Below are 27,893 nucleotides of genomic sequence, written 5' to 3' on the forward strand. Positions count from 1 at the left end.
ACCCGGTTCAATCCTCTTCCTTCAGCTTGTATAAGACAGTGCACGAATGTGGTGAAAATATGAAAAATAATATAATAATATGCGTTCCAAATTTCCATCCAGCCCTTCCGAACATCCCTTCGAGAAGATTGGTTGGCCAAAAATTGACACCGGATCAATTTTAGTAATATATAGTCGTACGGCGAGCATTTATAAAAGTTCATTTCAAAGCGCTTCAAAAAAGTTCAAAATCTGCTGGATTCGTACGATTTCATATATACGTTGAACCATTTTATTTAACGAAAAAAAACTGTTTCACTATTCGCCAAGTGATTGACACAGATTTTTTTTCTCCTCAGTATAGTCGATTCAATACTGCCTGCTGATGATAATCAGTCCCGCGGGTTCAATATTGTTAAATGAAAAGTTCAAAAATGCCAACACGATAGCGAAACAGTCTTCTACTAATTTTATCGACGATATAGTTTTTTAAAAAGCCTCTTGAGAATGTAATGCCTAAAATCAGAATAAAACGTTAAGAGTAATTATGATTGCCGAATTCATGATTTAAAAATTTCAGGAGGTCCACTTTGCCCCGAATTTTTTGAGATATAAAAAATTTTAAGGGGCCGATTTTGCCTAAATGACATGGAACGAATCCATTACATTTTAAACTATTCGAAGTATTGTGAAATAAAACATCGACATACTCTTCGTCGCCAACTCCGTTATCTTCTACTTTTATACGCTTAAAGAGATATCATCGTAGCGTCGAATACGACAGTTCACAAACACAGCATTTCCGACTATCTAGATAGTTACGAAATAACTGAAAAGCATCGATTTTTCGGCCACCAAGCTCATTAACAGGAAACTTCACGCGACACACACAAACTACACGATAAATCCCGGAACCCAGATGCTTGGATTCCTGCAGCCCCAGGCATGTAATCGTGGAATGGAAAAAGGGCACGGTATCCAAGGCTTGTAGAGGTGGCCTGCACATAAGCTCACCCACTCTGCACTCACGCACGCAAGTCCGCCAGTGCACTTGCAGGATAATTGCGTACGCAGGTACCCGGAGCCTATTAGCGCAAGAGGAAAAATATCGCAGGACTCTACTCGACTCCCGGGGTGCGTGCACGCATAATGGAAACCCTTCAAGTACAGTCCCCGTTCTATCCCAGAGGCCCTGTGCGTGCATGCAGCTTTTGCATGGTTCTCGGATCAACGTGTGTGCGCAAACGCACGATGCAACGCTGTATGGATATCGCGGATCACAAGTGCGTCGGGTACATGCGTTGTATCTGCGGGGGAATCGCGCCTGTTTACCTCCATTCACCTATGCACCCTGCACCTACGCATGTACATCCATCCATCGGCGTAAATACACGATCCGGGAATACGCAGGGCGGCGGAAAAAGCTTCACCTTAAAGGGGGACGCGCCTTGACGTTCAATTCATTTCAATTTTACTCGTATTTCCGAAAACGCATTATTTATTCTTCGACAAAACGACGTCCTTTCAGGCTTTCTGATATGACTGAAGTTGTATTAGTTACACAGTTTTCAACAAATAATGAATTTCGAACGGTAATGTAGTTGAGAAAACGATGCGTACTGTTGAAAGTAAAAAAAAAGGAGCTAATGTAAAGGGAAAAAAAAATCTTTGAACGTAGTTTTGCACCCTCTCACGTATAGAAGCGAGTGATTTTTCTTCCCTTCTCCTGGCGCCTGGAGGAGGGACGCCGACAAGTGCATGCCGGGAGCTAGAACGGGCGTCGTGACGCCCGGAAACCAAGCTAGTCTCGCGTTGCCTGTCGAAAAACGAGAAGACGGACGTTCCGGCGAGGGAGAAGATGGCAGCAGCCACAGATCGAGGAACGTACATTTTCTATCATGTTCGACGTTCCTCGCTGTCTCGTTAATCTTGGAATTCGTTAGCGTGCTTTAGAGTAATAAGTGTAACATATGAGAACTTTTTTTTGCTTTATTTTTCGTCGCCAATCAGATCGTGCGTTTCTGCAGATGCACATGGAAAAAAAACAAATTTTTTCTCCATGTGTTTCTTGATCGTGCCTGTGAACTTACCTATTTTCTTTTCAACAATTTTCAGAGTAATAAGTTTAGTTTAGTAAACTTTTTCAATAAATATTTTATATCCATCGAAATAAAGATTTTATGTAAAAGGGAAATATTAAGCTCTTTAATACTCTCTTGTAAATTCCATCGCGATTTATTGTTGCTAACAAAGTTACCTTGGATGAAAAATTTCTTACCGTTTCATGCGTTACCCAATTGGCACAAAATTGCGATACGTAGGCCAATCGAAAAAATTTCTCAAACCGAATGTAGCAGACGTGTTAAGTAGTTGGTAAAAAAACTGGATGAATGCTGGGATAAATTATTTGAATACAATCAACTTTACGTCAATCTAGCAGTGGCCATTCCTACCACAAGATTCCTTCTTGCCATACATATGCGTAAAATGGCTTTTTACGCACTGTTTTGCGGGTGGGAAATCCCGTTTTACGCACTGGTATGTGTAAGATAAAAAAGCACCTAAATTCCCGAAATTGTTGTTCCCCCACTCATAGTTGAGGTCGGATTGATTCTGCGAATCGTCACTCCGAAAGCAGTGTAATTCGTGAGAGTTGGGCAACGCCTCTTTGTTTACTATTTGCCGAACTCGAACGTCCCCGAGTTGTCTCGCTGTCATACGGAGTCCTGATTCTGTTATTCGTAGCGTAAGACTCTAAGAGTTCACGTTTGTATGTACGCACATTAGTCGTCAGTCAGAAGCTCAAGAGTGAACACGCGCGTGCTGATAAATTTCGTTTTGAGTTTTCTTTTGATAGTTTAACATGGAAAGTGATCTTTGTGACGAAGAATTTATACCACAAGAGTTGATCGCTGGTAAATATAAATAATAATATAGTATTATTGTTTTATTTAGTTATCGACTCAGCTCTTCTCGTTAACGCGACTGTACACTGATAAAAAAAACACTCTAAAAATTATCATCGATTGAAAATTTAAGATAAAGATAATCCATCGTCGCAATAACGATAATTATCCCAATTCTGGTAATCCGTGACATAACTCTGTTGAACAAAACACAGACGAATCAGAAACGGCGGAGATTTGGAAAAAAAAAAACCTATCTCCACTCCAATTTGCGTCAAATGAGAAAATTGTTTATTTCCTTGATCAGAGATCACCTGCAGCTATACAGGGAGAAATATTATTTTCTTCATCGGTATACATCCATATAAGACCACGATTATCAGGATAAAATGAGAAAACGCATTCTCTCAACGATCCTCTTCAACAGACCAACACGTAGAATTGAGCAGTACACAGCTGCCACGGTCTAGCAATTTTCGTCAGGTATTTAGCAGATTTGAATAATGAATTTCTCGGTAGCTCTTACAGGCTCAGGTTCTAAGTAAGCAGGAGAGGAGGAAGAGGCGCTTGAGACGAAGAGGTGTAGGTTAAGGTACGTACCTAAAAGCTAGGGTCTTCGGCTTGTTTTGATGCGTGGAACGACGTGCGCCCCGGCATATGCGCGTGCCTGACCTCTTTGCAAATAAAATGTGAAGCTACTTCCTCGTTCGCCGCCTTTTCCCTCCCCCCCTTTCTCATTCTCTCTCTCTCTCTCTCTCTCTCTCTCGCCGCTCTTATTCTCTCGTTCTTCCGTATTACGACGAGGGCTGTTATTACGCTATCACGTTTCTTTTGTAGTACATTTGTTTTTCCGAGAGTTCAATATTTCCACGTGACTCTAACGAGGACATTAGCCCCTTGCTCTTCGAAGATTTGCTCGCAACGCGGTTTTATACGCTTCGTTATATCATCCTAAAGCACTTTTATTTTAGGTGTGATGAATAAATGCGAAAATTGCACTGTTCCGAACGTTTCATCCAATCGGTGTAGTATTAAAAAATTTGAATAACACGATTGGAAGATAATAGTATTAGTCTTTCTATCAAAGTCTATTGCTAATTAAACGCATAAATTTTCCGACTTTCTTTTTTATAATCTTGATCCAAGGATGCATTTAAGTGAGGTAAATTGTTTGGGATTTTTTTTAACCTTACCGTGTTCGCCAGAATACAACTCGACCCCCAATTTTTGACCGCTGATTCAGGACTTTTTTTTGGATCCGAATATAAGTCGAATTTCAGGATACTTCGTACGCCAATCTTGTACGTTTTTCTCTGATATACCGTGTTTGAACGCAGCTCGGCAATTGTTGGTAGTTTCGGCTTCCCGCACAATTGTTAGGTTAAAGTTCGCATCATGAATATGACGAACGTATTTGTTCACTTGATTTGTCTGCAAACCCTTACACTCCACTCTAACTGCACTCCGAACATTCATTTTCTCAATTACCGCACGCACGAAAATTCTAATAAGCCGTTAGTTTATTCCAACTTCAGACTGATACGTTGAAAAAAATGAAGTTCGTACTTTCGATTTTCGAGATTAGGAGCGCACGCGCAGTGCGCGGATATTGCGTTCGAAAATATTCTAATTATCGGTCGATAACAAAGTTTCCAGTCGATAATGCAAATCTCCTAAAAAGTCCCGAACATAAGTCGAGCACGGTTTTTGAGGGTAAAGTCGCTTACCAAAGATCTCGACTTATATACGCGCCAACATAACAAAATTTTTAAAGTATGAATTTGAAAAATGAATCATTTCGGAAGTTTTCTTGTCGTGAGTGAGAGTGAGACGCGAGTGTTATGAGGAATATTTGAGGAGAATGTAGACGGTATTAATCCCTGCTTAATAAGCTTAAAACTTTCCACATAATTTCAATATCTTCGGTATTATATATATGAATTAGCAGGCCTCGCCCGTAACTCTAAGACGTCACAGTTGGCGTAAGTATGAAAACACAAGTATATGTACACCATTAGAGTGATTCGAATCGTCGATATCACATTATATATTATATTTTCTCCAGACGTCTTCTGTACTATCGAACCTTCCATTTCAAGGTTGCACATTCGATACGACCTTGGAATTTATTAATTCCTTTAAATTTCTTGAAATTCTATCGTGTGAGCTGTGATTAAATATGAGATAAAAGCACAAATCACGCTTTGAAAATTTATCCACAGTGATAAAATAACTGTTCAAAATACGCACTTGATTAACGAAATAATCGCCATCACTTTATCCTCGGAAAGACCGTGATGTTATCAAATGATTGGTCTTAGTAACTGCGAACAATATATATGTATTTTTTTACTTTAATTATAATCCCATTTGTAGATGAAGATATCGTGCAATTGGATGAGGAAAGAATCTATGTATCCTCACTTAAATTTGGCGTGATGAAAAAATTGTTGTATATTTCTTTCCTTGTTTTGGCATCGTTTTACATGATACCAAAATCCCTAATCACAGGCCTCGATCGAGTGACGTTGCAGTTACCGTTACTCGTGTAGGCGTAATATAGCATATATCGAGTAAATGGATTTGCAGGTTGTATCCGGAAGTAAAATAATACCGTGGTAACAACGATTTCTGAACAATTTCCTCGAACCGAATTTTTGCCCATTGTTATAAATTTCGTATAGTACATATTACAAGCAGCGAGGCGGTTGACCACGTTTGAACCTTGAAATAACAACGTAATCCGTCATCGTTGCCTAAATCAAATGTTATTATACGTACTTACCGGTGGTCACGCGATGTTTTGTATGTTACGCGCGGCTTGTGACTCGAATTTCTCTCCTATATATACCCTATCCCGAACAGTCGCACCTGTCCGACGTATATAGCAAGCAACCCGTTAATGCCTCCAACTAGGTGCCACTTTTTATGTATTCGTATACACACGTACCAATAAAATATTATACGTATATACTTATATGCATAAAATGCAGCAGGTTTATTCGCGGCGTTTTTCACACCCAGAGAAGTACGTAATTATTTGAAAAAAGTCAGTTTCCATCACGGATAATCGCATGCGTGGAATTATTTACCATAATGAATGATTTTATTTCCAATCAGGATATCAATTCATTTCTCGTGACAGTGGAGCTGTGCATTACGTGGTTTCTAACTATTTTCCCTTTATTCGGACTTGTTATTTCTCGTCGTCGTTTTTTTATTACCTTTTTTGTTTTCACACGTATATTTTTATTATCAATTATTATCAGCGCAAGAGTGCAATAACGTGTCGAGATATTACAAAATAAAAATTCAATAATAAAAGTACAATTACAATAATTGTCTACGATAACGGAATAATTATATTCATACAGTATCCGTTCGAATAATAAAGTTATATCTTCTTAAATTAGAGTAAAAAAAATAATCATAATCGTAATAATAAGGTTAATAATAATTTAATCACGCTTTCGTTTTATTAATACACGTATATGCGTATAATATATTATATGCACGTATCAGCGCTTCACGCGTGTTTCTGCAAACGTCTCAAAATTTTACAGCTTCAAACATCGTTCTAGGTGTGTGCCGTAGTGATTTTTGTGTCTGATTCGTATATTCGATTATCAAAATTATTTATTATTCTTTCTTTTCTCATATTTTCTCTTTGTTTTTTTTTTTTGTTTTTTTAACTAAATTTTTTCTTTTTTTCGTAGTTACGGAAATCAGGCCAATGGACTTAAGGATTGTTTATCAAATTGAATACAGGAAGCGTTTTTTACCCAGTTTTTTTCACCCATCTCGAGATAAAACTATTACGGTAGCGACATCTGCGGGAAAGTTTCATTGAACCTGTGGGACAACTTGAGAGCAAACTTATCGTCAGTCACCAGGCATTTAACATGCGAATTTGATTATACCGACTGGAAAAAACGAGTAATTCGAATTTGGTTCCGATTTGATCCATAGAAAGAAAATAAAAAAACGAAGGCAGTTGAAATTCCAAAATCTCGTGTGTAGCAATTTTTTTCATTCCAACGTTTTGTTTTGTATTTTTAAATTATTATACTTAATTATTAATGATTCACCGTCTTTGAGTTCTCTGACGCAGCACGTGTAATCCTTGCATCTTTGCATATCATTTTGAAATTCTACAGTGCTGTGTCTGAGGAACATTATTATTATTATTATATGTTCTTATATTCTAATTCTGCCAAACGCTCAACTGTATCGACCATCGCGTATACGTAAAGAATGTCCCATTTCAATCAGTCACTGCAATATTTTCAAAAACAATAATTGTACAGAAATATGTAATATTGTAGGTAAAAGCTACTGGGTTTGGTGGCAATCAGGCAACTGGAAGCTAAATAATGAACTGAAAAGAAACATCCTTTCTAACTGCATTTGAAATAAAGGGATTGAAATTAAAATTACTGGAGAATAGATTGAGTCGGAGAAATTTGATTGATGGCAAATGACGTCCCCTCGGAAAAAAAAAATCAACTTTCTTCGAGAACATTAATCTTCTGCATTCTATTATTATACATTTCGAGACATCGTAGTTGATTGATTGAATTAGGCCGTCCTGTATAAAGTACGTTACACATATTTTAGTTAATGAGGAAGAAAAGTATGATACGTATTTATTATTATTATTATTTTTTCTTTTTCTTTTTCTGACAATCAGTTGTTCAAAGTAATCTGACACGTGCAACAATGTGGAAACCAAAAAACGTCGGTATAAAGACGGTCCCCGCTCCCTTCTAGAGCTACAAGCCTCTTCTGCACGTATTGCTGCTGACATCTACTCGTGTAACCAGTTGGTAGCGAACACAAGCCGTTGCAAGTATCCGATCTGAAGATGCAAAAATCCGCATGAGATTGTAATGTCATAAGATCTGAGGATGCCTTAAGGAGGTTCAAAATTTACTAAATAAACTATCGTTCGTTAGTTTTAACAATAAAAAATTCAATCTAAAGTTTCATAAATTTTAGCTAGCTTGCTTACAAGGAAACCCAATTCAAGACTTTTCTCGCGACTCGACTGAATTAGTCTAAGAGCCAAAGTATTTCTCGGGTGATAAACCTCCTCATCAGCACCTGAAATCAGGTTGATCCTCCGCAGCTAAACTTTGACTTACGCGCACGTCTCGCTTTTGACCAGCTGCGTGTATCTGTCTCCCTGTTCCTGTAGGTTCACCACGTACATCCAGTTGCCTCGGTTGTTCAACGCTGCTTTGGGCATGATGAACTGCGAATTGGTGACGCAAAGCGGGGTCGCTTGGCTCGAGGCGTTTGCCTGACGACGAGATCTGCTCTTCTTCGAGGCAGCGAACTCCAGCAGAGGATTTACTCGCGGCGATCGACGCGGCCGTTTTCTCAATGCTCCGTTCTTCGCGTTGCTCCGAGTGTACCTGAAGAACATTGTTTTCGAATCGAAGGGTTATACGTTTAAGGAAGTCATAAATTTAACGCTTGGAAATGAAATTGTAAATCTAAGGAACCTGAATGACTGACATAGTCTTTGGAGGTAACTGAAATGATCGGAAATCATTGCGATGGAAGTTATGGAAATCGTTGAAAGTCTGTGGCAAATGCCAAACGGTTTTAATTCGATAACATTCTAGTGCTTCCTGTGGTTTTCATTAATTTCCAATCATTTGTTGTGATTTTCCTTAATTCTATCGAATTCGAAAGTCAGTGGAAAATTGCATACGACCCTCAAAAGTTATTGAAAATCATCATTGAAGAGGTAACAATCGATAGAAATCACTCGGAATTAATGTCAATTCACGTTACATTTCAGTCAGATATTTGGCAACGAGTTTCTTCGAAGAATATCTCGGTGAATACGGTATGCTCTACCCGTTAAACAGTTTTGAAAAATCTGCGTTTTCGACAAAGTCAATCCATTACCTGTTTGGCCACCAGCCTTGAGGCTGTCCAAGGGGATCTAGAGCCTGGACTTGGGAGTACAAAAACGGACTTTCTTGTTGTCGATGGGTATGATGATGATCCTGCGAAAGATGCGGAGAAAGCGGATGATGCGAAACCCCTAAAGCCGGCTGCAAGAACGGGTTGTTCGGCGACCTGGACGGTGCTGGATAGCTGTACCTGCGTTAAAAAACGACATTTTTAGAGGCAATCGAAAGGCAGAGTTAACCAAGAAGGGGTGCAGATGGCGCGGGGTGATCCGATCTTCCAAGCTCTGATACAAATTCTCAAAACTTACCCCTGCTGGGACTTGTTGGTTGGAGGTCCGTAAATTGGTGCGGGTGGTCCGAAGGGGTATTGCGATGGAAGGAACGGTAGCGGTTGTGGATACAGCTGAGGTACTTCCGGTCGGCGGTAGTCGTAACCCCCGTGATATTCCGGTTCCGTTCTTCAAATCGGGGTTCGACGTTAGTTCGGATTTTAATCGTTTTACACCATCGCAAATTCAGATGGGCTTGAGAAATTCTCTCCCGAGGCAACCGTAAATGCATCGTTGATTTTATTCAAGTCTTTACTTCAAATGAAATCTCTACTAAATGATAGGATTCTCTTCAGGAAAACTCGTGATTTATACAACGTTTTACACTTGCTTTAGGTACAATAAAAATTAGTTTTTTTTACCGGACTCGACTTCTCAAGCGCAACCGTATTTGTCGTTTGGGTGATACTTTATACTACACAAGTTATGATGTACAAAAGTAGAAACCCACCGACCTGTAGGAGTTGAAGTCGTCCCGAGATTCGTCGATTAATAGCGTGTTGTAGTCAAAACTCCATTTGTCGATTAGGTATCTGATCAGTTGTCTGAAATTGAAAACACACGAATGGTAATTGGATCGGAATCAATTATTGTCAACGAAGTGTATAATTGTACGACAAAAAAATTTTACTCGTACTGCATATCGATTCCAGCATCTTACAATTCTTGACGCACTAGTTGAATTCTGAAAAAATCTGACTTAATTTTCCCGCGATTTTTTAAAAAAAATTCATACTCAAACGTCAAGTTTTTATCCATGGCATGTTTTTTATATCCAATTTCGACGTTGCAGATTTGAAAATGGAAACCTGGATTCTGGTTGGATGTAAGGTTTTATATTACACAATCGCCCTTTAGACGATTACTACGTAACTATTAAATACATCGAGACATCGAGATCGCTCTAACTAGCAAGGATGGAACGAGGAGATAAACACGTATCTGAGCCGATTCCATTATACCTAACGAGCTAGCTCCGTATATTATAGGTATAAGAGACAGATATTGTTCGCAGTGGCAGGAACGACCTAGTTGTTAACGTTAATTAATTTTCGGGGTTAAGACAACACTTTGTATGCTAATTAGGAATTGCTTATTCGATTGAAACTATTAGCAAGCCTCGGGGGACGCGATGATAAACCCCACATCCCTTAACCTTAACCGATTACACGTGCTCCTTGAGTTCACCTTGTTCACCAAGCGCTCCTTATACCTGCCTTACGCGTACGTAGGTACATACGTAAGCGAATATTCTCGATCACTTTATTATCTGTCTACATGTATCCAGATACTCGCCGTGAATCGCATTTGAGTTCGCGGTACAATATACTCGAATCATGTAATAATCCGAAAATGCTGATTATCATAGAAATTATTTCGTGTGTAATATTTTTTCAATACCATGCACGAAAAATTTGATAACCGCAATCATATCGGGACAACGGTTTTTGAGCACATGTTTACTTTCGATACGAATTCATTCAGTCTTGCATGCATGTTTGAGTTTTACGTTTCACACGTACTTGCGAAAAGCCTGATGTTTACTTATCGTCCATTCGTGACTAGGAAGAAATAGATTTATTTTCACAACTCGACAAAGCGTGGTTGGCATTTTTTTAATATACAAAGACGATCCAGAAAATATATTTTCACGATGTTTAGTCTTCTCCACAGTCTCTTTTAATAACTATGAAATTCGTTGCGAAACACTTGTAATGGTTTATGATGAAAAACGAATGAATTTTGACGATTGCGCGAGAGAAAATACTTCGCATGTAAAATTGATAATGTTTTTCATTCACAAGATTCAAAACGTACAAGCCAATTTTAGTTCAGTACTTGAGTATTCAACTTTTTTTAAATCCCCACATAATCATTGATTTGCCTAGGTAATACAGAATAATCTAACACCATGGATAAAAATCTTCCTACAAAAGATTTACACGGTTTTTAATACGTTCCTACAAATCCTGTACTAACTGCATTTCTCGTTGTCTTTGAAAAAGTTTGAAGCATATTTTGTCATAATCTTTACTTTATCCAAAAAGAACGATATATGTAAAAAAAAAAAAAAAAAATATTCTCCACGAAACAAGAGGAAAAGTAATAATTAGTATTTCCTGAAAAAATCTCTCTTTGTGTTTAGCGCAAATACGAGTATATTTACACTAGTTATACCCATATGCGTACATATAATTCTGACATGCAACATAATTTGTAGGTATGTATGTACGTAAAGAGAAAAAAAAAACGTAAGAAGAAATTTGTATGTAGCAAAGGAATGGCGAGAAAGGTCATTGTTTGCCAGTACCCGTGGACAGAATTCAAACGATTTAAATTCAGAAATTCAGAGCGTGTCTGCAACGAAACAGGTGCCACGGTGTAAAAATGCTGCCACCAAAAATAATGCGTGATGTGCCGGACGCGTATGTGAGCAGAAAATTGAAATGGAAAAGCAGGAGCGGTTCCTACGCAGACCCTGTACCATCCATGAATGTTATCCCGATAACAGTTCTTTATAACGGTCAACTTAATCACTGTGGCATAATAATAACAAAGCCAGAATATACCGTACCTACTTGTAATTGAAAACGAATTTATGGAAGATTGTTCATTTGTATGGATCACAGGTATCGATTGAGTGGAATATCATATCAGATCTCATTTCCGAATGTTTGTACCATTTCGTAAAAAATTACTTCATTAAAAAAACAGCCGTATAAAGCTAATAAATTTTTTTACACGTCTTGAGATATCAAACGGTTTCCACCCTGTACTGCACAGTTATAACTGACACTAAGCTCGTAAAAGTTAATGAATCGGTGATTCGTGGCTGGAATATGCAAAGTGCATAACATACGTAGGAATTGAATATAAAGAACGCCTCGTACGGGGAAAACATGTCGAGGCAGAGGTAGAGGTACCGCAGGTGTAAGACCTGCGCAAATGCTGCGTTTAGTCGTCACAACGAGGCTGAGTGAAAGTTTGCGGACGTCCTTTAGAGATTTAGGCGAACCACTTGCTTCGTGAAGATACGCGTGTCATTTCCGAACTCTCCATCGGGTGGATACTCTTCCGGATCGAGGCGCTCTGTTCGAATTTTAACTTGTTTGCGCAATCGATTCGCTGTTATGCCAGCTACGCACGCCTGCCGTTTACTGCCTACAACCTTCCTTCTTGCCCTACGATGACATTTCTAATTTCAGTATTTCAAACTTCCTTTCTACCAATCCTTATGCAGGGATCGTGCGTCATTTTCGTCAGTTTGAATGGCAGGTGTAAGTATAATTGCGAATAATTATAACAGCACTCCTAGCTGCAACGTCAATTTTTTATTCCCGAACGCACCTGCTTCTGTCCATCCATACAATTACCAAAGTTCTCCTTATATTAACAACTAAATTCTCGGTCCGCTGGGTCTCATTACCCTTTTTTTATTCTTGCGACACGTTTATTCGCGGAAATATTGCAGCATTGTTACGATCGTCGTTGTCCAAACAATTCGTTTCAAAGTGTAAAACTACCAATCGATATTCTTTCACTCGAAACTTTATTGCAACCCTTTTTTGCGACTCGTTATTTCTGAATAAAAGCAATTGCAGTTCCGAGTTCTTAGCTTCAGTCCCAAGTCAAACGATGTGTCGAATCTTTTTTCCGAATATAATTCTTTTCTCGAGGGCGAGCCGAGATAGCATATTAATAATAATTGCTGCAGGTGCCGCTCTCTGATCATGCGAACTCTCTCGGGTTTTACCGCCGCTTTCGTTCGCCCACCGTAATACGAGGTATACCACACATGAACCAATTCAAATTAAAAGACGATTAGAAATTTGTACAGGTGTCGGTAAATTGGCAAACCCAGACCTTGAAGCAAAATTAAGTACTTGGGCAGCCCCAAAGCAGTTATACAAGGCAAAAAATCAATGAATTCTACATCCTCGAATTTAGAAATGAAGACATTTCAATTACCTATCATTTTTAGAATATTTTCTTATAAATAATTCTTAATTTATAAACCAGCTGTTACAGTTTGTATAAAAAAATAATCGTAGTGTGCGTAAATATCGGATGTAAGACCAGTCGCACGTTTCAAAGAAAAATAAAAGTGAGGTGTACTACACGATGCACTTTCTCAATGTCTCCAGATTATACAAGTCTGACCTAATATATTGTGGTGATTGAAAAGATTGTTGACTTTAATTTTTTTCCACCTCAAACGTTATGTCAACATTTGAACAACCATTATAATAAAGGCTCGGATATTCTGCACGTGCGGCAGCGCTTCGGGCGTCATCAATGCTCAGTGACTTTTCTTCGTGTTCGGAAATCCCGGTGCGGTCCAAACGTCAAATTCTTACTCCGTCTTCGTACGCCTTTCACTTGCGCATAGCTTTCAAGTATTCTTCACCTGTACAAAACAATCTAGCGGCATCTCTCAATAACAAATTTCTAAATATTGCATCCAATCCCCGATCGGTGTACAAAATTTTTCCCCTGTAACCTCGGTTTCGCTTAAAATGCAAGCCGCGGCAGTCACGTTTGCCATTTCGATGTGTCTTTTTTTTACAATTTGCGTAGGAGAACGCAAATGCGAATATATCGTGCAAATTTCATCTGAACGGAGCGCAAAAAGGGGGGGGGGGAATCGTTGACAATCAAAAACGATATCAATTTTTATATTATTGTGGTTTTCATGCGGTTTCACCGAATTTTAAACTATCCGTGCGGGCACCGGACCAAAATCGAAGTCGAAAGTTTTCGTGAGGATCTTCAGTCGCGATATATCGATAGGCGACTTTCACTCTACGCGTTAAACCGTGGGAATCGTAATACCGACTACTTTTAATTCAACGTGAATTATTGATGTCTGCAGGTGGTCTGTCTGTATACGTGTCCGTATTCACGTACTTACTGGTTTGTGTATTTAAATGGGATTTTACGCACGTTCGACTCGCCCATCTCGTTGTCGCATATCCTCGGGGATGTCGTTTTTCACGAATGTTCAAGAACTCTGATGTATAATGCATCCTTGATTCTATTTCTAAGATAAAGGATGTTTGTTTTATATTCTCGCTACCAAAGCGCGAAGCCTCGCGGTATACTTGATGGGATCCAAATTTCTAAATTACGTAATTTTATTTATCATACGCTGCTTAAAACAAGTAGCTTGTTAGTCATAAACGCGGCACGTAACTGCCGCGGCCTTTTGACCCCTCAAATACCACATTTCTCAATAAAAGTTATACACGCTTATACCTACTATTACGGGTAACACTGTAATTAGGCGTGATCGGAGAATTTTGACGCTATTAATACGGACAGTGAAAACTTGAAACGATTTAGGGAGCACAATGAGTTGTACTATACTTCGCAGAATGTTAAAGATAACGGTTTTGTTAATCAATCTTACCACACCTACTCGGTGAACTTTGATGTTTTCACTTATGAAGAATGCGCGAATTTTCATACTTTCACACATTAAAAATCAAGATTTCACTGCGAACGAAATCAGCATTTACCGGTAAGACAATATTTCATTATTTATCCAAGCCCTTCACGCGTCGGGCTTTTACGAGATAATCCAACTTCAAAGTACCGAGAATCATATGAAATCGCCTCATCGCGTAACTGATCGCGTCTTTAACTCTTCCCAATATGTATAAATTTATACACAATTTTTCAATCTGATAAAACATATCATTATCACAGCTAACCACGTCTTGCATTTGGAGCATGAATGTTGAAATCTGTACAATTGCTCCGCGTAAAATTTAGCCGATATATATGGAGGGTCTTTGAGTATTTCGTTCACGGTGGAAACTTGGCGATTTCCATATCTATTCTCATGTCACGTGGCACGTGGTTCCGACTCGCTTCCGCTCCGCAAAACTTTCCTGAATTAACTAATTTCATCCGAGGAGGATCTAATCTAATACCTATCTCCGCTGAAGGTATTATAAAAATATTACACCCCCAAGCACGCCCATAATTATAAAACATGAATTTACGAAGATTGGATGCAAACACTGACGCTGAATTATACGCTAATTGAAACGCGCACAATCTCGAGCTCGCCGCTTTGCCGTGAACTTAAGTTATCCTCTCTATCACTCTCAGTCTACACTTACCCACAAATATAAATCCTTCAAAGAGATCTAGATCGAAGTCGAACGTAGCAATGCGTTAGAGATAGGTAATATGGACTACAAGAATTAGTTGAACCCCAAGCAATATAGTCCTTCAAAGATTATAACTACTGATTTCCTAGCGACTACACGTTTCGTCGTCTGCTCAAATTTAATGCGCATGCGCTAGAATTTGTTACATACATATGCCGGTTGGCCACCCTGGCAAACAGCCGCTCTCACATTGCAGCGCGTGCGCGTTACATTTGAGCATACGATGAAGCGTGTGGTCGTTAGGAATTCACACAGTATATATATAATTAGCGGTTGCAAAGCCACGGTCACGTTAGGCAAGCAACTCGCATTATTTCCTGTCTACCTGTTCTTTAACTATTTATACCAAAAAAATCTATAGTTGCCGTTACTACGTAGTCTCAGCTATCTTCACTTTTGACCATATCAGTATTATCTTGTGAGTTTGTAACTACGTATTGCCATAATTTGATGTTGATGTAAAAATAAATTGATATGCAATTACCAGAAAATATAGTATCAGCAACCAGAATTAAACTAAATAATTACTTGTACTATATCTTCTTGTAATTCGGATAATACTTAACCCATTATCGTGAAGATACCGATTTTTCTAGAATTTTCCTGCCATTTGTAAGCACTAATCAGTGTCGAAGTTTCATCATCCCATCAGTTTAACGTGACGTTGAGCATGTACCGATAGATACAGAACTACCTGACGTGTGCTGGACTTTAATTGTCCAGCTAGCTTATAGTTGGTTATAGTTTACTTTGATCGGAACGATACAACATCCGGCAAATGCGATGACTATTATTAGCGAGCGTGATTTTGAATAGTGGGTGTCGCTCGAATCAGGGACATTGCAACACACGTTGAACGAAACGCAGAATAATAGGCCGGATCAAATCGGTAGCAGTAATAAGGAGGGATTTTTTTCACCCTTTTGTTCGCTCCGAGGTATGAAGTCATACGTGGATAATATTGACAGCAAAGACTGCAGCCCTGAAAGTGACTTAATCGCAATTTGAACTTGTATTCGCTCGAAGGATTTTACTGGGCCTTATTATTAGGTATACACGCGCAAATGTGACACAACGTTACAGAACGAGCCTTGAGCCCGTGGCGTGTGAACGAGTTATTAATTGTTCCCGGCTCCTTGACTCGCTTGAAACTAGACTGCAGTGATACGTTGGTTCACAAACTCGCAAATAAGGCCAACTTTGTAATTAACGCGTGCCATCTGCCCTATAATATTAATAATGATAATGACAATAATAACAACAACAACAATAATAATAATAATAATAATAACGGCCGGAGACGATTCATGGTTATTTATGTATTATACGAACGCGTTTTTATTATTATTACACAGAGGAAAGATGTAATTCGTGCGAATTTGAAATTTCTTAACGGTGAGAACTTCGTTGTTAAATTTCACTTTCAAGTCAACGCGTACATCGTTCCACTCACGCGTATGCTTGCTCAATACTTGGTACATTGCCTGAAGATTAAGTGAGTCCTGTTAATTTATCAAGCTTGCAATTGTACTTGAAATGAGAAAAAAACGGGGTAACTACTTGAAGACAATCGATCCATTGGGTTCGAGATAAAGACAAAATTCAAAGCTCATAATTGCTGGTTTTTTAATGGGGTAATTGTGGATTGAATTACAGCCATTCTATCTAAATTTCGTTTCTTCTACTTCCGTACATCCGAAAGAAAATGTGAGATATCGTTTTCATACTTAATTCTGTCGAAACTGGGTACATTTTACAGTCTCGGTTAAACGATTGTTTTTCTGCACATTTTACCGAGAGTCTGAAATTTTCTAGTAATCGAAACATGTCGTATGCAACAGCTAAAAATTGATTTATTCCGATTTTGATGCGTATTGGGTAATTGGCTAAACGGGGGAAAGCTAATTCCTTATCGGACTCAAGACGGTCGTAACGAAGAGGACAGGAAAGTAAAATTATAGATATCAATGGGTGGTTTCTCTTCGAGGTAAGATTTTGGTCAAACGAATCCTGACTTCAGTATTCAACGGAATACGTGTAAAAAAGCTGCCGGCGATTCACGCTCCGTACTTTCATCATTTGTAAAGACAGTTCACGCCATGCGAAATATCAACACGTGTAGCCGGAGACAGCCATTCGATAGGCGATATTTTCGGCGTCGGGTCAAGTTGAAGGCACGTTAAGATGAGGTACGGATGAACAAATGGCGAGGCCCGAAGCGTTTGATTCGATCATCCGGCTATGCAGATAAAATTAATATCCCCGAGTTATGTGGCAAACTAAACAAACTAAAAACCGTCTGCGGTAAAAGACGAAGAGCGTCGGCCTCAGCCAAGAGTTCATTACCTTCGGTCTACCTGCACCTTGTAACGTGACCCATATGCCGCTGTGCTCATCGCTATTAGCACGAGCTCGATAATTTTTTCGCAATTACGTTGGATCGTGTGTCACGTTAATCGTAGACAAGCCAATAAATTGGTCAGGCTGTGAAGTTTGCATGGATTTTTCTGCCTATCACGTAGGTATTATAACCACCGGAAATTAAAGCTGCAATTAAAATTCATCAACGATTGTTTTACCAAAGCTTTTGTGCTTGTGTTATAATTGCGTGGGAAATATTCTTATATTTATATACAGACGCAATTTTTGTCTGAATAAATGCAAGATGAAAGATTTTCTTAGGATAGATCGAGAGACTAACTTTTTTTGTACCTACTGTATCGTCGATATATGGGCGTGAATCAGATTCTGCGGACCTGATTGTATCCACTCATTTTTATTTCCCGAAATTAAATGAAATTTAGAACTCTGAAAGCGTGGTTGAAGAATAATCGATGGTAATTCGATTTGGAAAAGAATATTTCTTTCAGTACGAGAAAAACAATTTTTTTACTGTAAAATTGAACCACAAAATCCCAATTTCCACAATTCAAGAGTACTCATTCCATTCTTAATTGAAGTCGACGAGTATTTTAGTTGTTTCAATCAAATTCACCTGGCAATGAATAAACTTTATTATCGGCTCTGAGAACTTTTTCCTATAATTATCTTGTTTTGAAACTATTGTAGGATGTTGACTGTAAATTTGAGAATATTGAGACGAGTGGAAAAATATTAAGAGATATTAATCATTTGAATCAGTGGCCCATGCCGCAGAGTCACGTTGCGTATGAGGCATTCCACTCCAAACCGACCTACGTCCGACTCTCGTAATCATCGATTTTATTTATTTTTAAGTATGGTGTAGAGTGTACATAAAACATCTTCCACCGCGTTTTAGATTTTTGAATCCTTCCAAAAACGGAAAAACCCGATTTTCGAACGAATATCCCAAATCGATTGGCTTTGGATTTTTCACATGAATTCTTTGTTAAAAAACGGAAATTTGAAGACTAAGATGGAAGTATGCAAGTTTTTGGTTTCGAAGCTACAGTAATTGTAACAGAAACAAGTAATCGAAAAGTGAGAAAAATCTGATTAAGTATAAATTTCAAAAACACAAAATTATATTTTATACGTTTTTTGTTTTCACTTTTCAATTGCTTGTTTCGCTTTGTATCTTCTAAACCAAAAGCGTAAAAGTGAAGAAAATCGAATTAAATACGAATTTCTATTTTTTAAATTTTTATATAATTAATTTGATTTTTCTTACTTTTTAATTGCTTGTTTCGCCTGTAGCTTCTAAATCATAAGCTTGCCTACTTTTATCTTGGTCTCAAAATTTTCGTTTCTAACGAAGAATTAATGAGAAAAATCTAAAGCCAATCGATTGGGGCCACTCATTCGAAATTCTGGTTTTCGTATTTTTGGGAGCAGAAAAAATCAAAACCCATGATCCAAAAAATCCAAAGTTCGGCGATAGATGTATTCTTTCTACACTACACCATACTCAAAAATAAATTAAAAAATCGCTCATGGTAAGGATCATATGCAGGTCGGTTTGGCGTGGAATGTCTCATATACAGTTAGAGTATAATGGGTATGTAATGTCGTTTGATCATTAAAATTACGTCTAATCTCGATCGATCTGTTTCCAAGAAATCTGAAAAAATCAAACCAAATCTGCTATTCAACCGCTGTCGAAATAGTTTGCACGATTATAAGTTGTTTGTATGAATGACAATTTCCAGTGGACTTTTACGTTACCTTAGAAAGTTTCATGAAATTGAATACCTACTTAATAATGTTCTTTCTTTCATTTATCACCTCCAGTAGTTGAATAATATTCACCGATTATTAGAAGCACATAATTTTTTTTACGACCTACTTAAGCTATTATATTGACCTCAAGACGGTTTTCTGGAATGGGTTTGTAATTAATGCGGAAGATGGAGAAAGGAAGTTTCTTTCGAGACAAGCATATTTTTTTAAATTAACTGTATAAGTACGTTCGCCATAACGAGGTATAAGCTTTATACTAATTAACTCTATCGATCCTCTTTTATTGTTTTGATTCTTTCAATCCTACAAATTCTTAACATTTTTCAATGCAAATTCGACACTATATTATTTTCCGATTCCACTCCAAATCGATTGAATTTGGAATTGAGTAAGCCGATTACGACCTTCTTACTAAATAATAACTACTTTTTAATTAACGGTCTCCCAATGATAATTTAGATAATTTATAAAAGCCTAGTTTACAGGTCCGATAAAACGAACAGCTCTGTCACCTCTTTGTGTTAAAAAAAAAAATTAAAAATTATCCAAGACACAAAACCGAAGAAATCGAATTCTTGTTAGAATTTTTTATTAACGTAACGTTTATTTATTGTAATGCCCGCATATGATGAGGCAAAGATGAAGAAGTTTCTACATTGAAAAGTATAAACTCCGCGGGCATAATACACCGATTAATTTGAAACGAGTATGTTAGTCTCTGTGTTGATTAATATTCTTACTGGGGATAGTGGTCCAGTCTTTCGCAGAAAGTTTGTCCGGGTTTTGCGCATCTTGGTGTGTGCCCAGGAAGAGCTGGTAAGAAGGGCTCGTGTCGAGGAGGGTGAGGACAGCCGTATTCCGAGCAGGGTTCAGGATTCGCGGCAATCACGAGGACCTGTAATCGAGGATACATTTGTCAGGTGTCTCAGCATTTCGTTAAGCCAAAAATACGGCAAATGCATTAAACAAAATTTCCCACATGCCGTAAAGCTGTAGGTACATACATACAGTGTGCTAAGTAGCGTTGCACGCTAGTCGAAGACTTTCATTTTTTCCAAACTTGTTACAGGCTTAAGATAGAAAAAAAAATTATAATCCGAGAGAGTAAAAGGTAATAGAGAACCTATTAACTTTTGAAAGTCTGAATTGATTATCCATGTTTACCGATTACAAATTTATACCAATATCCCATCGCGTATATTCGGTTTAATTATTTCTCGTATAAATCATCATCGTACAAGACGCGCTTCCTATATAAGTTAAGTAACAAATGTCGATGTCCTGGTTTACGGATATGCATTTAATTTATAAATAGAGACGTGCGTTGCTTAGTAATATTCATAAGACACCTAAATCGGTCATCTGATTACTGATTGATTTTATTTTATTTTGTCTTTCTTCACAGGGATCTGGTAACAAAATCTGATTATTAAACCTACATTCGTATAACAGCATTACGCTTTTGTTGGTGAAATATAATACTTCCTGTAATTATACAATTAAACATTTCTATTGCTTCACCGAGACTTTTAATGTTCGTATGATAAATTTTCGTCGTATTTTACAGACTGTATTTTTTTATTTATAGGATTTTCACTTATATTCTCACGATGATGGGCATCATGCTGTAGAACACCATAATGCAACACGATAATTGGAACGTAGGCAACTTCAGGTTAGTGAAGAAAGTCTTACTAAGAATTATGTTACAGATGAGCATTTAGATAATATTACGTATATGATATAAAGAGACACACGACATATCTACCACACTATTGTGTAGAATAGTAATAATTCTTTCGTACGGGTGAGAAATTTCACCGCCGGACGCGTTGTTTTATACGGGCATTCCCTGCGAAATCCCCAAGGTTTCATTTTTTTTTTTTTTTTTTTTTTTTGCCATTTCCGAAAATGGAATTTATTTTTCCTTGCATCCATTTATAAACAGACGAATGCCACGATTTCGTTTTAAATAGATATACGCGACTTGATGCTAGATAATAATTAGTTGTATATAGTATTTTAGAAATGCATTTATTTGCAAAAAAAGCAAAGCATCGGACTTTAAGACAGTTTTTTTTTAATGTCAATAATTTATTGAGATTTGACAATTTTTTAATTGAAAATTGAATATGAAAAAAATTATCATAAGATTTGAAATTAATCGTCAATCGAGTCGACATGGAATGCCCCGTATATACATTTATGAACATGGTAAGGTGCCAAGTATATTAATCGTTGCGTGGATTATTACATACTTCAAATGATCTTTAAATCTGGAACGGAAATTACGACTATAAAACATATATAATACATATATTCTACGTACACGAGGACATTTGCAGTTTGAACCATGTAAACGTATATATATAATTCTCCGAATCGTAGAAAGTCACTATTCGGATAAAACGTCGGTACCCTTATCTCAGATCTGAGTTTATACCGACAATTGCGTAGCTGAATCACGTAAGAATTATGCACACAAGGCAACAAATTTCATGTCTATTTTTTTCTAACAGTAAATTATATCCAATTTCACACCAATACAGTTCACCATCTACTATGCAAAAAATAAATTCTCAAAAAATAAATTCTCAGAAATGAAACTCTCAAGAATTCATACTATTAAGCAAAAATTAAAAGAATTGATTATAAAATATTACATGAAATGAAGTAAGTGTTGCTAGTGGACAAAAGCAATTGTAAATAAGTATTGTTAGAAAATAATGTTTGGAATCAATTGAAATTCCATATACGTAGTTGTTGTTTTGTATGTCGCGAACAGATAATAGGCTAAATGATACTGTTATTGAAAATAAAACTAGTGTCCAGACTGAAAATGACCATGTAATAAATCACACGATGTTATGAACGAAATCAACATATAATTTATTACATGATGTACATATCTTGTGAATTCGAGAAAACCATGCAAAAAATGACCTTATAAATTACAAATGCACGAATCATCAAATACACTAGATCAAAAATCGTTTGTGATGTAAAAGTTAGTTTTATATCCACTCCTGAATGCTGGTGCTATTCTTGTGGCACCTCTCAACCAGAATATAACTATGTACTGTGTGTGTGTGTGTGTGTGGTTATACAGTATATTCTGTTACACATAACAATTATATGTCGAGGAAAAATTTGACAACAAATCTGAACCTATCACGATTTCACCTTAGACGTGAAATCATCCTACAATCCCTTAGAATTCACTCTCGTTTAAATTTCTTTCTACCTTCCGTCAAGCCAAGCAATTGCCCTCCGGGCCCCAAACCTACTAAACTAACCCGTTTAGTCGTTCCATTGACCGCGACTTTGACCATCGCGACGTTGCCAATAATTTGGTGATAGTTTACAAGCGTTGGAAATATTTCGAAACGAAAATCGATGAATCAGGCCCCGTGCAATGGTTCCCCTATATTATGGAGTTATGGAGGTACGAATCCCCATTGCACGTGCGCAAAACCAATTATACTTGATAGCGAGGATTTATAGTTGGCCAGGGGTTAGGCCACCTTGACCTTCAAAATTAAACGATAAGCACACACACACACACACACACACACACACGCATTTTCATTCTCGGCTCGCAGGTGTTTCGACGAGTCGTATACACCTTATACGAAACTTTCTAGTCCAAGTCGCGCGGCATTACGCCTCGTTTATGTATATTATACGAACCGAGGTGTGACCTAGGCATATGTATGTAGGGTGTCCCATTGTAAACGACCCACTGGGTTGCCTCCAAATGTGGTAGGGATCCAGGGAAATGGTTCGGTCAAATGTTGCTTGGTTTCAAGGCAGTGCAGTCGCGTAGAATCAACAAAGTCCTACGTAGTTTCAGTGGGGGTCAAAAGTTTGAAGGGACAATATTGCAAATAGCGGATATATCGAAATTTCGAACATGCGAAAATGAACTAACGAAAGTTGAATTGGTCGAAATCTTGATTTTTTGAAGTGCTACTGATTAGTAGTCAATCTAATCAGTGACACTTTCGAAAATCTTAGATTCCAACTTTCGTTATTTCGTTTTCTCATGTTTGAAATTTCGATATATCGGTCATTTGCAATGTTGATTCTGCCAAGTTTTCACCCCCACTCAATAGTTTTCGCGGTTTTTGAGTTACGATACAGCGATTCTTACGTCAAGTCTTCCATCCGTTTATTTTTCGGGTCATTGATTCCAAATTATCGAATTCAAATATCCTGTGTAAAAAGCTTAGAGAAACTTGAATGATTTCAAATTAGTTTGATGTATTTAGATGAAACGAATGGTCACTTTTGCTTGAAACATTTTTGTGGACTTCATGCAACTGCTTCTAGATTCATCGCAGTAGATATTTTGAATGGGACACACTTTACGGTCGTGAGTATGAGGTATGCGTGAGACACGTTGGCACAGAAAGCTCTTCGTCAAGTTCCGTTAGAGAACATCCAGTCGTGTAAATCTACTTCAGATAGGTTAATACTGAAATAGATATATACGGACGTTTTCTAACATTCTTCGTTAATTGACGTTTGTTATTTTCGTTGACGCGATGGTTATTCTGACACCTCGTATTATAAGCGCGTATATGTATATATCTACGAGATTTGAGTGATTATTTAGATACTGGAAAAGGTCCGATAAAAATTTTTTCCCAATTCAACAAGCCTGCCGACGTAAAGCAATTGAAACTTTCGAGAATAGAATGCGCTGAACATTTCACATGATTTCAAACTTCAACAATTTCTGGATGCACATTCAGGAAGAACCCTTGAAGCAGAAATTAATAAAATTACATATTAATGTGTACTTAATATTATACCCCAGATATTAAATGTAACAATGATGGCGAGCGGTAGAAATGCAAGTGAAACTCGTTGAAGGGAAAAAATTAAGGTCCGTTGGGTAAGACTTTTCAATACTGTTCTCACATCGAAAATCGGCTCAACCACAGTTTCTGTTGTGAGAACGCTGAGCCCCCAGTAACGTCTAGTTACTCCCTTTTGTAACCTACTAGTGAAGTACTTATCAATTTTTTTGTGACAGTTAAAAATCAAAAACAAAAAAAAAAACAGAAAGATTTTTTTTGGCACACATATTCATAGATAATCAATGATTCGTTAAAAAGAAGAATTAAAGGACGCAGTTATTAAAAAAAAAAAAATACCGTAATATTTATTGAACGGAATCCATCATGCTCGGGAATTTTTTTCTTCTCTTTTTTTTAATTATGGCAAATTAACAATAAATCTTTTCGAGATAGATCAAAACAACTTCTATCCGATGCTCAAAAGCCACAAAAAATAATTACCGGCTTAGTAGGGGGTCCATGCTGCTCTGGTCTCCCCCATATTTAGGTTACCAGTAAGTAAAAAGTCGCATTCGCCGATTACGTCTTATACCCTCGTGTTATGCTTTGAAGATTTCGAACCTGCTTTTACTGAACGTAAGTGAGTAGGCAAGTCCAATTTGCGGTCTGTCAGACGATGATTAACTCGATGCAATTAGAGACCCGCAATAACGCGCGGGAAAAGCGATCGAGTTGAATAAATTTACGGGTAATATACACACGACCATGTGGTGTGAGTGTGTGAGTTTGTGAGTGTATGTTACGCTTGCACGACACAGTGCTCCCAGTTTTCAAGTGAAGGTTGAAATATGAACGTCAAGGTTTCACGCTGCACAATGTCAACGACGGTTTTCAACGGCTCATTGTGTCTGCAGGCCTGATTTCGTAGCCTGCATAATTGTTTCGTCGTTTTTTCCGAGATTACGTCCTTGCGAAAAAAATCTATAGACAGACACGTATCGCATCTCGCGTAGAGTACCTTATACGTAAACGATGTTCGCGCGTGGCCGGAACACTGGAATCATAATCTTACTTATGAGGTCAGGTAAATGAAAGTTGTTTAGTATGTGGTTGAATAAAATTTCTTCAGCTACACAGATGACACCGTAGAAGATGAAAGACACGACGTGTCACTTAAAAATCTGACTAATACTCCTACCATGCAGATTTAGAGTCAATTAGACACGAACCTTGCACAATCAACCCTGTAAGTATTAAATCTGCAAATTCATACCGAATGTTACTTAACTCTTACTTAATTATGAAATTTGCGTGTGTGCTGCGGGCGCAATGCAAAACCACCGCACGATATCCTCGTGGTATGTGCGATTTATCATTTATTTCATAAAACTTTTAAGGTTTGTCTCTACACGTGTGTTTTGAATGGGCAAACTTACCGTTAAAAAAACACCCGTAAGTCGCAGTATCATATTGATTGTTCGAGGATTAAATTAGTTACACCCACAACACTAACACTCACTGATCGCATGCGGTTAAACCTTGAGCCGGTTCGTTAATTACTTCTTCACAACACTCGGGAAAACAAGTTTTTTTTTTTTTTTTTTTTTTATTTATTTTTTGTTGTTTAATTCGTTACATATCTTGACAGTTAGTCTATGATTTGCAGCGATTTGAACGAAGTACGCCGCTTGCGGTTTCCGATTAGAATTATAGGATTACTTAAGTATTCAATTGCACGTTCCGTTAATATAATCAACCGTTAAGCAACTATAACATTAAACTCAACGCCGAAGGATGAAAATAAAGTTAAGAAATTCACCGGCTATAGTTTACTAATTGATTTTCGTCTTTTACTTCAATTTTTCACCACTTAAACATTCCTTCGTTATTACCATACATCCATTATAATTAACGAGAGAGAGACAAAGAGAAAGAAAGAAAGACAAAAAGAGAGAGAGAAAAACTGAGAACGAACGTGAGTGAAGTGATCGACTAGACACCGAGCTAGACCGAATGCCTATAACACACAGACTCGACTTTGGAACGCGCGTAAGTTTGTATAGCTAGGAATTCCCTTTTCCACGTGCCAAAGAGCGGGAGGAACCGAACGGATATGTGTAGGTACATATGTCAATCGAGAAATCGACGGTGATAATATACGCGAATCACGATCGGCGATGCCGGCGAGCTTATGTTGCCATGTCCGGGGTCTGCCGCGATGTGCCCCAGATGATTCTGTGCGTGTAACGTATAAGAGCCGTGCTTCTAAGCCCCTTCGCCAACGGGCCAAAGCCAGGAAGCCGAGAGCCGACCGGGTCGCACCTCGTCACAGTCCTCCGACGGGGCCCAAAGGCCCAGGGTGGGGCTGAACGTCGAGCACTTTCACTGCCATCGCCGGCCGGCTGCCTGCCTTGCGTGTGCTCACGCATTCATGTCCGGTGGCCCATTCTTCGTTTCGTCAACTTCCACTTATTGTTAATCGTCTTTCCTCGACCGCCGTCAAGATTCCATTTCTCGTTCTTATTCTTCTTTCAAATTCGGAAGAAAAATGTGAACGAAACAATCGAAGGGGTGTTTCACCGGAGGGGGATCGAGGTGGCAATGTCGTTCGAAATCGTTTTGTAATCTACGAAATTATAACTGAAATTGGTAATATTTAAATGAAATTTTACACTAATAATCATGATGGTGATCGTTGAGAGTTATGAGAAATCATTTAGGATTACAGGAATTTCTTTGTTGCGTTAAGGTATAGTGTGAAATCTTGGAAATCGTGGGGAAATCGCGGTATTGAAGGAAAATTCATCTGTCAAGTAATCTCTTGTAAACACTCCACAGAATGGAAGTACGAGTAATACGTATTCACGGTGTCAATTTTTGCTACGGTGAAACACCCCTTGCAAAAATATGCAACTTTTTATGGAGAGTTTCCATGCCGAAAAGTTCGCCACTGTAACCTGCGGTTTGACATTTAAAACAGCTTAGATTCCTCGATCTTCACGAATGTGATTTGCAGTATATGGGGTTTCTGTCCAGACTTCTCGAAGTGAAAATTCTCGGGAAATTTGTCCGTACTCGAGACGAGAAAAAAGAAACTTCGATTTAAAGATTGTTTTTTATAAAGGAATATCCTTCAGGTATCTCCTATTTGTTTAATTAAAAGACTGTGTGATTATTATTTTTACTTTTACGAAGTACCTACTTTTCATTGACAAATTGAAACTTTTATAAGAAGATACTCAAAGTGTAATTTAGTTAATTTTTTTAGAAAAATTTGTGGGTAACAAAAATTTTAATTCGAACAAGACTGATTAAATAATAAATATTGATAATTATTAATAAGCGTAATTTTATTTTGAATTTAACTAACAGTTTTATAATTTTTTTAAAGTTTTAGAAATCTATCGAAAATTTGAGGATTCTCGAAAATTCCTAGTCGAGAATACACGAGTCCCAAGAAAAAAAGAAATCGAGAAACTAGAAACCCTGGTCTACAGTAACTAAAAAATAACGGTTCTTTAATTATTGTCTCACTTTTGTCGCCCAGGATTGATTCGTAAAACTAGTTCGTCGTGTGTGTCGTTAAACCGAACATCAGTTGATTAAA

The 27,893-nt window shown here is 37.8% G+C and overlaps 1 protein-coding gene across 2 annotated transcripts; it reads right to left on the reverse strand.

Annotated features, from left to right (window-relative positions):
- Positions 1-6,934: 6,934 nt before the first annotated feature.
- LOC124416058 (protein spaetzle 5) lies at positions 6,935-26,595 on the reverse strand. Of its 2 annotated transcripts, XM_046896893.1 has the most exons (8): positions 25,723-26,593; positions 20,222-20,376; positions 9,597-9,686; positions 9,121-9,270; positions 8,805-9,002; positions 8,030-8,302; positions 7,562-7,743; positions 6,935-7,466 (listed from the first exon to the last, which is right to left on the reverse strand). In XM_046896893.1, the coding sequence occupies exons 1-7, from the start codon at positions 25,753-25,755 to the stop codon at positions 7,572-7,574; spliced, it is 1,071 nt and encodes a 356-aa protein (XP_046752849.1). In that variant the 5' UTR covers positions 25,756-26,593; the 3' UTR covers positions 6,935-7,466; positions 7,562-7,571. The 2 variants fall into 2 exon arrangements, with proteins under 2 accessions (XP_046752849.1, XP_046752851.1); XM_046896895.1 differs by lacking the exon at positions 6,935-7,466 and having other exon boundaries at positions 7,568-7,743; positions 9,593-9,686; positions 25,723-26,595.
- Positions 26,596-27,893: the final 1,298 nt, after the last annotated feature.

The sequence above is a fragment of the Diprion similis genome, chromosome 2 (assembly GCF_021155765.1).
Source record: "Diprion similis isolate iyDipSimi1 chromosome 2, iyDipSimi1.1, whole genome shotgun sequence".
Lineage (NCBI taxonomy): Eukaryota > Metazoa > Arthropoda > Insecta > Hymenoptera > Diprionidae > Diprion > Diprion similis.

Excerpts from the sequence above, each read along its gene's own strand:
- LOC124416058 (XM_046896893.1), bottom strand. The coding sequence starts at position 25,755 with ATGATACTGCGACTTACGGGTGTTTTTTTAACG. Across the intron at positions 20,377-25,722 it reads TTACGGGTGTTTTTTTAACG|GTCCTCGTGATTGCCGCGAA; the intron begins GTAAGTTTGCCC and ends CCTCGATTACAG. Across the intron at positions 9,003-9,120 it reads ACCAACAAGTCCCAGCAGGG|GTACAGCTATCCAGCACCGT; the intron begins GTAAGTTTTGAG and ends TTTTTAACGCAG.